General features: G+C 35.3%; 1 protein-coding gene across 1 annotated transcript in view; it reads right to left on the bottom strand.

Moving 5' to 3' along the window:
- fab1 (1-phosphatidylinositol 3-phosphate 5-kinase fab1) overlaps window positions 1-12,976 on the bottom strand; it is a 757,444-nt gene that overhangs the window by 320,477 nt on the left and 423,991 nt on the right. Inside the window, exon 27 of the mRNA XM_090401892.1 lies at window positions 3,559-3,679. Within this exon, the coding sequence (XP_090258018.1) occupies window positions 3,559-3,679 (121 nt within the window). The remainder of the gene's footprint in view (window positions 1-3,558; window positions 3,680-12,976) is intronic.

Here is a 12,976-nt window from a genome sequence, read left to right as displayed (position 1 = left end):
CCGACTCGCTATTATCGCACTGTGATTCCCGAATGCTTAGATTCCAACCTAATGCCAATCCTCTCCTTTCTCTCTCTCTCTTAATTCATCTAATCTCTCCTCTATATTTTCAGCATTCTTCCTTTTTATATATGCGTTCTTCCCGCCTAAATTGTTCTCGTGATTTCTTTAACTAAAACTCTTTCCAATAAACTTTCTCCTCATGTGGTGTTCCAAAACGTGCTTGCTCACTTACATACGTCTCCATGACAACCAAACAAAATATAATAAAATTGAGGTATTGCATAATGCTAAACTTCTACAAAATAGGAATAAATAAAGCATATTTACATTTCAATTAATGCACAGTTAAATTATCAAATACAAGTTCTTATAATATTAACATAATAATAATTAAAATAGCTTAATAATATTTAATACAGTCTTTTCATTATTAATACATATATCTTTGATTAAATAATTAAATATTAGACAAAATTAAGGTAGTTATATGAATATTAAATTGTAAAATAAGTTGTTTACATTAAATAATATTAACACAAGTCTTGCTTGGTATATGGTATATTATGTTAAATGTTAATGAAAAAAAAAATATATATACAAAAGAATTTTATTCACAGTTTAACAATGGTCACTTAAACAGAATGGGCAAAGAAAGATTAGCAAAACATGTGTTCTCTGCCAGGTTTACAGCAAAATGACCCAGAGGAAGACCAAGATATAGGTGGATTGATACGGTACAAAGTGCCTTAGACGATAGAAATATAAGATCTGATAATGTTGGAGTCTTGACAAGTTACAGACTGATTCGGAGGAAAATTGTAGATAGGAAGTAAGTAATAATGTAATGTTTTTCATGTAGTACTATCATATCCTGTACACCCCTTGAGGGTACATGGCAGGAATTTGATGATGATGAAAGTTTTATTTTTAGTTCTTTTCTTTTAATTTTTTTCATGTTTATTTCTTTTCTTTTAATGCATTTTGTTTATTATTTTTTTTTTTCTTTTTATCTCCTTATTTATTATCATTACTATTTATTAATTAACTTTCTTGAAAGCAGAGGGAGAGTATGGTAAAAAATGTACCATACTTTCTCTTACCTAAGAGAAAGTATGGTACATTTTTTGCCATACTTAATGATGAAATGTCTGAAATAGTGCAGCATACTAAATGCAAACTTAGAATGAAAACCACTAACAGATATCTGGATATCCAATTATATGATGAAATATCACTTAAATGTGGAAATCATATCACTGAAGAATACTGATTGAACAGGAGTAGCTTGATCTAGAGAACTGGTACATTCAATAGAAGCAATTTAGTAGAAGATATATCTTATAGTATTGAAAGTGACAAATAATAGATAATACCAAGATAATATGAGCAGAAATAGTGAATGAATCTGATGCAGAGCAGGATTTTAATAAGCAAGACCCTTGCATGATTAGGAGTTAAATTTAGCTTTTTAGTGCTAGAATTAAAATCTATGGTGATTCATGGTAACAGAGGCAGGGTTTTCAGTAGCCTCTAGCACATTTTGTCACCTTTCTGATATTTTTATTCTATATGCTTACCAAGTCTTTCTATAACTTTTGTTTAGCCACTTTTACACATGGCTTAATTCTCATACATTTTTTTCTGTATTCTTTTAGGGCATCTATCATCATATTTGATTCGCTGATCTAAAGATGACATAGAAAGAAACCTATCATGAAAGTTTATAGTAAATGAGGATGGTCCCTCTGATTGTTTTAGTTCCAGTTAGAATTAAATAGTTGGTATTACGAAATCATAACAGTGCAAGTTGAAGAGAATTAAATCAAAGTAAGAACAATTTCCAATTTTGCTGATTTTAAATTGAATATAAAATTGGTGTAATATATACCTAGTATAAAATAAAATGGATAAGGATGCAATAAACAATACTGAAATGCACTAAATCCTATATAATAGTTTGAGATTTAAACATGGCAGAATAAATACTTAAACGATAATGATAAATGACTACAGAAGATTTTTTCCCACTTGTATTAACTGCTAAATCAAGAATTAAAAAAGTTTAATTTTATTAATGTCCAGATTTAATGGTGAGGAATTGATGGTTATTAGAGCAGCTTAACCCAGCGGAGGCACGGCTGATCTAACAAATACAAACAAATTGTTTAATATAAATATTCTTACACATATCCAGTGTACAGCTTGGAGATCATGAGTAGCTGCGCATGCATATATTAGGAGTGATATTCCACACTGTTTATGTAGTCAGTTTTGATTTGACGCGTGTTATGTAATGGTGTGGATTGGTTAATAGTAAATTGCATCTGAGAGATACTGCGACCTCCAATGTCAGTTTTATAATGGTTTAGTTTTTTTTTTATTATTTACCGTTGAAAATGGCTGGAAAAAATATATCGATTGGATAATTCATCAGATGTTGAAGAGATTCAGCAATTTTGTTACTCGAGTCCGATGATGAGAATGATAAGAGTCGAATGCGAAAGCGAAAATTATATTTGATAGTAAACTGTATCTGAGAGTTACCACGAACTCCGATAATAAACTCTCCGCGAAATAAACTCTCAATAATACATGATGGTTTATTTATTTTCAGTTACAATCTAGAAATTATTAAACAAAGAAACAAAGCAAAAAACAACAACTAAACCAATACTATACTGAAGTTATTGTTTTTTTGCTTTGTTTCTTTGTTCAATAATTTCTAGATTGTAACTGAAAATAAATAAAGCATCATGTATTATTGAGAGTTTATTTTTCACTTGGTTAGACTATAATAAGTTTAGTTTAATCCTTCATCCAAACAAAGTTTGAAGTGTGAGCAAACAAAGTTGCACCTGAAAGTATCTTCAGGACTGGGGAAAGGTGGTGCAACACCAAGGCAACAAATTATAAGTATAAACAAATTCCATTATCAGCAAACGTTCACTTCATTTTGACAGAGAACAAAAGAGTGAGAACAAATACATGAAATTCATTTTTTGCCATAAGGTTAAAAAAATATGGAATGACCTTTCTAATTGTAAGGAAGAATTACTATAGTTATGGCTGGAGATAGTATGTGTATATAATGGTTTGCTATAGGTTTATCTACAGTGATGATTAGTCAGTATACAGTTCATTGCCATTTCCCCAACCTCCCTCAGTCATTTTATCATTTCTCCACTTCTTTTCTGATATCTTTTCTAAAGATATCAGAAAAGAAGTTGACACTGTTAGTGTCACTTAAAGAATGGGAGAAAATGTTAGCAAAACAGATCTTCGATGACAGGGGTGGGAAAAAAGCTCGGATAATGACTAAGATCGAGGTACACTAATGCAGTTAGAAGACCTAAATATAAGATCTGACGATGTTAGAGACCAGACAAATAAGACTAATTTGGAGGAAAATAGTGACAGGAAGTTAAATAATATAAGCTTAATCAGGTAGCACCATCAGAATATCCTGTACACCTCTTGAGAGTATTATCAGAAATTTGATAATGATTATTTCACATTAAAGATTTTTAATACTGATAATTAAGAAGTTTTCTTTACCTTTATTTTCTTTACTTTCAGTGATACATGGAGCAGCAGCCATCTGTTTACTTTCCAGAGTTGGAGAAGTTAATTTCAACTGTATCTCTTCAATTCTTTCTCGAAAACAACCTGTTTCAATCTGAATATAAAATTATGTGATATGCATTCTTACATGATAACAGTATTAATTGTATTGAACCAATATAACAAAATAAAATAAAATTTAAAACATTATGATCTGAAGGAATTTTTAATATAATATGCAACATTGCATGAAACATTATCCTAAACTAAATAATACAATGGTAATAATGATCAGCTGATAATATACTAATTTATTAGAGAACAACTAAGTATTACATAAAGTTATAAAGAATGTCTTAATTTTTAAAAGAGGTTCCTAATGTATCATTTCATGAAATATTTTCTCTTCAATCTTCTTCTTCTTCTCCTCCACATCCTCCAGTCTTCAGCTGTCACCACATCCAAGCTCTTCATCCTCAAGTCCTCTTCTACCACCTCCCTCCATCTCTTCTTTGGTCGTCCATGCTTCCTCCTTCCATGCACATCCATCTGCATGACCTTTCTTCCCACATATTTGTCCTCCCTCCTCATTACACGACCAAACCATCTCAACCTTGCCTCCTGTATCTTTGCTCCTAAGTTCGTAACTTTCACTGTTCCCCTCACATTGTCATTTCTCAGACGATCCTTTCTGGTCACACCGCACATCCACCTAAGCATTCTCATCTTCACTACCTCCATCCTGCTGATGCTATTTTTCCTCAGGGTCACAGTTTCCATAGCATATTTTATAGCTGGTCTCACTACTGTCTTATAGATTTTGCCTTTTAGATTGATCGTCACTCTTATCGCATAACACTCCAGCCATCGCTCTCTCTCTCCAGTTCCTCCATCCCACTTGTATCCTGCATCCCACTTCCATCTCAGGCTTTCTATCCTCTTCCACAGTTCAACCTAAGTATCTAAAGTCCATAACCTTCTTGATGACATTTCCTTTCGGCTCCAGATCTGTCTCATGGCTGCCATCCACTTTGCAACACGTATATTCTGTCTTACTTCTGCTCAGTCTCATACCTCTCTCTTCCAGTACTTTCCTCCATCTTTCCAGTTTAGCTGCCACTTCTTCTCTTGAATCTGTACACAGCAAGATGTCATCTGCATACAACATTGTCCAAGGCATGTCTTCTCTCACCTCCTCCATCACAATATTAAACAGACTTAATGCTGACCCTTGATGCAATTCACCTGTTAATTGAAAACTTTCTGTCTATCCCAGACAGGTCCAAACTCTTGTCTTCACATTTCTGTACATCTCCTGCACCAACCTGACATATTTCTCTGTACCGTCTTTTCCCTCAGACACCTCCAGACTTCTTGCCTTTGCTTTCTCCAGATCAATAAACACCAGATGTAGCTCTCGTTGTTTCTCTCGAAACTTTCCCATCATCTGTCGTAACCCAAAGATAGCATCTGACATTGATCTACCTGGCATGAAGCCAAATTGTTCCTTTGCAATCTCCACCTCCTTCCTCAATCTTCTATCAAGAACCCTTTCTAGGATTTTCATTGTGTGGGACATCAACTTTATTCCTATGTAATTCTTACAGTCTTGTGCATCCCCTTTACCCTTGTAGATGTGGACAAGAGTACTTTCCCTCCATTCCTCGGGTATATTTTCCTGTTGGCAAACTTTCATAAACAGGTCCCACAGAAGGTCAATTCCCTCTTCCCCCAGTGCCTTCCATGCCTCCACTGGAATCCTGTCTGTACTCACCGATTTTCCATTCTTCATCCTCTTAATGGCCTCCTTCACTTCCACTCTACTGATGTTCTTCACCATCTCCTCAGAAGGCTGCCCATCTTCTCTGTGAGTCCAAACATTTTCCTCATTCAGAAGTCCCTCAAAGTATATTCTCCATCTGTTTCTTATGTCCACATTCCTCCATAATACTCTTCCTTCAGCATCTTTGATCTGCCTCACATGTAAGATGTCCTTTGCTGCTTTATTTCTACATTTTGCTAGTTGGTAAATTATTCTCTGTCCTTCCTTTGTTTCTAATTGATCATACAGATCTTGATATGCCATGGCCTTCACCACAACTCTCTTGGCTTCTTGCTTTCTCTCTTCTTGTACATTATTATTCAACCAACAATCCTCCTTCTGCTCTCTAATCTTTCCAGATGTCTCACCAAGCACCTCAATTTCACAGTTCAGGATTACTTTTGAATTATGTTTCCACCAATCGTGTACACTTTCCAGTCCATTCCGAAATCCTCTCTAACACCCTCTCCCTAAAACGATTCCTCACACTCTCTTCTTTTAAGCGAAACCATTTAATTGTCTTCATCCAATGGCTTCAAGGGGTTCTTATCTTTGATCTTATTTTAAAGTCTGCGCACAGTAGTCGGTGTTGCTGTGCCACTTGATCTGTTGGAATTACCTTACAATTTATCACAACCTTAATATGTTTTCTTTTAAGTCAAAATGTAGTCAATTTGTGAACTGTTGTTACTTTCTAAATGTTATCAAATGTTCTTCCCTCTTGTAGAAAAACGAGTTCACAATCGGCAGATCAAATGCTACTGCAAAGTCCACAATCCTCTCTCTTTCCTGGTTCATCATTCCCACTCCATGGCCATAATGCACCCTTTCACAGTCTCTATTCTGTCTCCCTCTGTGTCCGTTCAAGTCTTCTCCAACAATCACCATCTCGTTTTCTTCCAGTTCCCTCATTTCTTCATCTAACACGTTCCAGAACTCATCTTTCTCCTCTGCTGTACAGCCAACTTGTGGGGCATATACACATAAGATGACCACTTGCTCTTCTCCAAGACCCAATTTCATTCGCATGATCCTGTCGTTCCTTCTACCTACTTCCAGTACTTCGCCCTTCATTCTGCCACACACACCACAATTCCAACACCATTTCTTCCTCTTTATTCGCTCCAGAGTAGAACAATTTATATCCATCTCCCAGTTCCTTCGCCTTCCCCCCCCCTTTCCATCTTGTCTCCTGCACACATAAAATGTCCAACTTTCTCTTCCCCTTCCAGTCATGCTTCCAACATTCAGTATTCTCATTCGCAACATCTTCTTCACCTGCTGGGCTCGCTTCTTTAACTGCACCTGCCCTTGATGCGGTAGCATTGCCCTGCAGCCACATCGCTGTAGGGCGATGTGGCTGCGCATCGCTAAAGGGGTACGTCCTAGCCCTTATACCACTTTATCTTTGACTCATTAGATCATAGCTAGAGCTGGCAGTGAAGTTTTATGACCGGATGCCCTTCCTGATGTCAACCCTCGCCATTTATCCGGGCTTGGGACTGGCACCTATTGAGGGCAGTTTGCCTCCTTCAGTGGCTGCATAAGATGAAATGACTTAGCAAGATAGGAAAGATTCACCCCTAGCCATCGAATAATCTAATAGTATTGGGAGGAAGGAGCAAGAAGAGGAGAAAGAAGGGGAGGGATCAGTCTACAGATAATATAACAGATGTATATTACATGAAGTAAGGCATGGTCCAGCATCAGGTACCTCAGGTTTGCCATGCCCGTACTCACTAAAGTGAGCCCTTCAGGATTGCACAGCTCAGGATTACTTTTGAATTATGTTTCCACCAATCTTGTACACTTTCCCGTCCATCTGAAATCCTCTCTAACACCCTCTCCCTAAAACAATTCCTCACACTCTCTTCTTTTAAGTGAAACCACTTAATTGTCTTCATCCCATGGCTTCCAGAGGTTCCAAATATTTTCTCTTCAATATAACTTATTCCACTTTCTTCTACTTCTGTCAACATGCATGACAAGTTCATTTCTTTGCCATGCCTTGAATAATTTTATTTATTTATTAATTAAATACAACGTACATATCTGATCTGATTTTATTTTTAAAAAATCAGTGAAAAATTTCATGTTAAATGAAACAAGATAGTAGATACTTGATTTATCTGTATTTTGTGAGACAAAACAGATTTTTTTCTCTACCAACCACATCTGATATCACAACAAACTGCAATATTTTCTTTTTAAGCATTTCATTATCATTATCAATTTCCTGTTATATGAAAGATTAACACAGAGCTCTCTTTATTCTTATTTGAAGAAAAGATTGGATTTGATAAGAATTATGAGGAAAGCACCTAAGCCTATTACAATAGCATATTATGCCTTTTTTTTTAATTTATCCTAATATTCCAGCTGAAATGTCTGTTTTGTAGGAGGAAAACTACAGGTTTTCCAGGATGAAAAATGATACATCCATATGAGATGAGTTAACTTACCTTTAATTAAAAGCATTTGAAAAGAAAATCATATCCAAAAGTGAAGAACTTCATTCAAATGTTTAATCTATAGATACTAATTGAAATCAGTGACATAAATAGATCCTCCCTCTTTAACAATTCCAATGACAATGGCTGCTTCACTAGGATGTGTCTTTGTGTGAGTGTACATATCTCCAAACAACTAATGGAAGGCAGAGTGTGTGCGGAGACAATAGCACCCAGTAATCATTAGCAGTTGTGACTGGTTATTGTGTGAAGAAATCCAATTGAACGTTGTCATTTGTCATGAGACGCTGTTTTTGTTTTCAGAGTTTCGTCTGTTTTATGTGCGTGAAGTGTGAACTGACGTGTTTATGACACAGATATAGACAAGTTTTTAATATATATTCAGCATTTCTATAAATAATTTATGACTTTTTTTTGGCCCTTATTTACAATGGGAAACAGTGTTGATGATATACTGAATGTCCCATTTTCTGTCTTAGCTTTCACAGGTTGTATGATTATAGTCAAATGAGGTCGGAACCTGTGTATAAGTAAGTAAGTAAAATGAGTTATTTCAGCATTAATTTGTTCATTACAGAAAAAAAATTAATTTCCCAAGTGATTACTTCTTCCGATTTTTGTGCATATTAATATGGATGCATTTAAAAATCATATCAAAATTCCCATTATCCATGTCTCACTTTAATATTTGCCAACGATAATCTAATCTCACCACGAAGCGTAAATACTTTGTGCATCTCACATAAATGACGAGCATCAAGCATAGCTGTTAAAAATACCAAGCAATTTTAAACCTGGTTTTACTCCATTTCCCAAGTAAGCAATAGACAAACAAGTCAAGTTTGCGCCTGCAAGTGATGCAAGTCTAGCTGATCCTACAGGTAGTACAAGACCAAGGCAACTCGTGGTAAAGGTGGCATAAGCTCTAATCACTAATCTTAATATTTACCCTTAATGCCAAAACACATCTCCAAGAAGGGGATACATGATGTTTTGTATTAAAGGCAAGGGACCACTACCCAGACCGGTTTCGACCTTTATTGAGGTCTCGTCAGTGGGAGCTAGGCTAGACATATCAAGATTTAGTAATACAGAGCTTATAAGTATTTTACCAGAACAAGTTGCCATAAGGTGTTTTAACCTTATTAAATAAAAATCTCTGGAGGAGATATAAATGTAGAAGGTATTTTACCTTGGGTATAATAAATGTTAAAAATACCAAGCAATTTTAAACCTGGTTTATACAAGCTAGACTTGCATCACTTGCAGGTACAAACTCGATTTGTTTGTCTGTTTGCTTACTTGGGAAATGGAGTAAAACCAGGTTTAAAATTGCTTAGTATTTTTAACATTTATTATACCCAAGGTAAAATACCTTCTACATTTATATCTCCTCCAGAGATTTTTATTTAATAAGGTTTAAAACACCTTATGGCAACTTGTTCTGGTAAAATACTTATAAGCTCTGTATTACTAAATCTTGATATATGTTTAGCCTAGCTCCCACTGATGAGACCTCAATAAAGGTCGAAACCAGTCTGGGTAGTGGTCCCTTGCCTTTAATACAAAACATCATGCATCCCCTTCTTGGAGTGTTTTGGCATTAAGGGTAAATATTAAGATTAGTGATCAGAGCTTATGCCACCTTTACCACGAGTTGCCTTGGTCTTGCACTGCCTGTAGGATCAGCTAGACTTGCATCATTTGCAGGTGCAAACTTGACTTATTGTCTGTTTGCTTACTTGGGAAATGGAGTAAAACCATTTTTAAAATTGCTTGGTATTTTTAACATTTATTATACCCAAGGTAAAATACCTTCTACATCAAGCATAGCTGTTGTTCATTTGACCTTTATGCTTTCCATATTTAAAATTATATTAATTGATAAATTAAAGTATTCAAAGTTATCCTACAATTAATTACATTGGACCAATTAAGATGAGCATTGATGCACTATGCACTCTTAAATCTTTCATACATCAATAAAAATGGAATCATATGTTCAAATTGATGTGAATTTTGTAGAGCAGGCTGCATAAGCCATATGACAACACACCCAACCTAAATGGGCACATGACGTCACTGATACACACATGCACACACACACATACAGTTCACTCTAATGACAGCAAAATCATAAGGACCAAAGTAGTATTTGGTTATAGTGGATAAATGGTATATGAAATTCACTATTAGCAAATCTGCTAATAATGAATTACTAGAGTTTGTTACAGTGAATGAGTTCACTGTATTTTCTATGGTGAAAGTCCATTATATACATAAACCCAACCCAAAAGATCACAAAGTTTATAAAAACACTAATGCTACCATATGAAAGAAAGAGTGAAACCTGTTTCTCAGACTGGAGGTCATAATCCTGAGTAAATGTCTGTGGAATACTGTGCCCAAGACCAAAGATAGGTAGAATGAAGGAGTAGGATTAAACGTTGTTTCAGTACGTTTGAAGTTTGGATTTTAACTAGTAGCTGATTGTGTTTTAATATTCTGAGTGGAAATGGACAAATGATGGTGACCAGTTCATTAAAGCAGTGCAAGAATATCTATGAGAAAGTGATAGGAGTATGTCTGGGGAAAGGGGATGTGTGTGTGTGTGTGTGTGTGTGTGTGAGAGAGAGAGAGAGAGAAGAGTGGTCTCTTTATAATCTTCAGTAGACTGCTCGTTTCTGGACAGCATCAAGCATTTATAGATCTCTGATTTGAGAACAGTATTCTAAGGATGGATAAATTTGGGATTTATATAATAATAGTAGTTGTACATATGAATAATCATTTCTTCAGGAAGGAACGGCATGCATTTTGAAATCCAAGGATACTACTGATGTGATAGGAAAGGCTTGAGATGTAAGTCAACATGAGGAGATATCTTCCGATAACTGTTTTATTTGCATGGGAGTTTACTTGTCTGTCCTATATATGCCAAAGAGATCAGTATTTAAGGCATTGGAAGATCTTGAAACCTGGAATGTTTTTAGTGCTGTAAGGCTTATCAAATAAAGAAAAGTAATGGCATGTAATGGATTATGGAAAACAGTATCATTAATGCATAGGAGAAAGAGCATGAATGCAAGTACAGAACTCTGGGATAATCTGGCATTGGTGAGGAAATTATTCATCATGAAATACATTATTAAATGGCTAAAGAGGAAACTAGAGCCCCAATGGCAAAGAACAAAAGACAGATCATAAGACAGTAGCTTGGTCAGTAGACCATTTTCTTTATTTGATAAGCCTTACAGCTTGGACAAGCCTGGAAAGGTTTAGAGGTTGGCTAAGAAACTGTTTTAAAGCAGGGGTGCCAAAATTAGTGTTGGTGAACATACCCAAGGTACATCTGAAAATATAGCCAAAGTATTAATAAAATATAATCTTCATACCACATTCAAACTGTATGTCAAATTAGCAACTTTGATCTGCTTTCCTAAGGATAAACTCCATCCTCTAGCATATCCAGGAATATGAAAGTCCCTGTGACTATTGTGATTTAGCCCACAATGAACAGAAAAGAAGCTCTGTTAACATATGCCTTGAAGAACAAAGAAATACATTCACTATAATTATTATGGCAAGTCTGGACTGACAGACACTACATTGAACATCCCTTCATATGGGATTAGATGGAAGACAAACAATGTGCTATATAGACATTGTTACAGATCAGAAAGATTATTTTTAGCATCAGCATTTTCCTAACCTTAGAAAGTATGGTGGTGCTAATTTGAAAACTAGCAAAATATAAGCCAGTTAACAAACATATTTTATAATGTAGTTTGTTTCATATTGTAATACCATTAAAATATGTTATTAATAATGTCCAACATCTGAGCTTGTCGATTAGATTAAAGCCCTCCAAGTTGGTTGTTGATGACTTTCTCCATTGTTTTCAAGAGGACTGGATAGGGCAGTGGAACAATAGTTTAATAGCTGACTTTTATCTCTTGTTTTTGCAATGGACAAAATATCAGCTTGCATTGACAATACAGCATATACATTAATTCTGTAGAGAAAATTTTGAGTCAAGTTGGGGGGGGGGCAAGGATCTTTCTAGCAAAAATCAGTGAAGTCATGTGGTATAATGGATTGGGGAATGATTAGTTTTGGTCATCTTTACAACAGTTGAAGAACTGATGCCAGGAGGTTAGTCTTTTCTTTTCACTTCATCAGGCAAAGTGTTTCACTCACCGACTTTTTTATGAAAGAAAAATCTAGTTCTATCCCTTTACGAACTGTGCATATTAACTTCCATAGATATCCCATATTTTCTTCTAACCTTCCATATAATGAAAAATTTCATCAATCAGTATCTTATAACACCCTCTCTCAGAAGTTTATAGACTTATGTCATATGAATCCTCTTTCTGCTGCTTACCATAGTCTGCAGGCCACATACTCTCAATGTGTCATCATAATCTATATTACATAATCCAGTTATAATCTTTGAAACTCTTCTTTGCAACCTTTCCATAGTTCATTTATCACCTCCTAACCCAGGAGACCAAATCTGTCCAGGTGTGGTCAAAATGACTTCTTTATCCCTGCATGCCAATGTTCATTTCAATTGCAATTATCCCCTGCATTGTATTTCCAATTTTTGCTATGTAAAATTGAAAATTTGAATTCCTATCCACCATAATGCTGTAATCTCTAGCTGCATCAGTTTATTGTAGCATAATCCCATCAATATAATATGCCATTGGATATCTCATTATGCCAAAATGCACAACTTTACACTTACTAACATTGAATCGAGAGCCATTATCATTTGCCCACATTCTATGCCTATCTTTGATCATCAGCAAACAATTAAATTTCACCTGTCACTTCCATCCCAATATCATTAATATATAGATTGAACAACAATGTTCCAAGGACTGATACCCGGGTACATCACTGGTCACTTTAAAGCTAGCAGATTCACACCACCACATAACACTTTCTGATGCTTGTCAATTAACTTCACTTATCCAAGTCAATAATTTATATTCCAGTTTATGCAACAGCCTTTCATGTGGTATCCTATCAAATGTCATAGAAAAGCCCAACAGTATCATATCATACCCATTCCATTTATCCAAGTGAGACATAACATGATTATAAAATA

The sequence above is a fragment of the Typopeltis vanoorti genome, chromosome 12, assembly GCF_054136105.1.
Source record: "Typopeltis vanoorti isolate ZY-2024b chromosome 12, IOZ_Tvanoo_1.0, whole genome shotgun sequence".
Taxonomy (NCBI): domain Eukaryota; kingdom Metazoa; phylum Arthropoda; class Arachnida; order Uropygi; family Thelyphonidae; genus Typopeltis; species Typopeltis vanoorti.
Note: the sequence above shows the minus strand (reverse complement) of the source record. Positions and strands in the feature narration are given on the sequence as shown.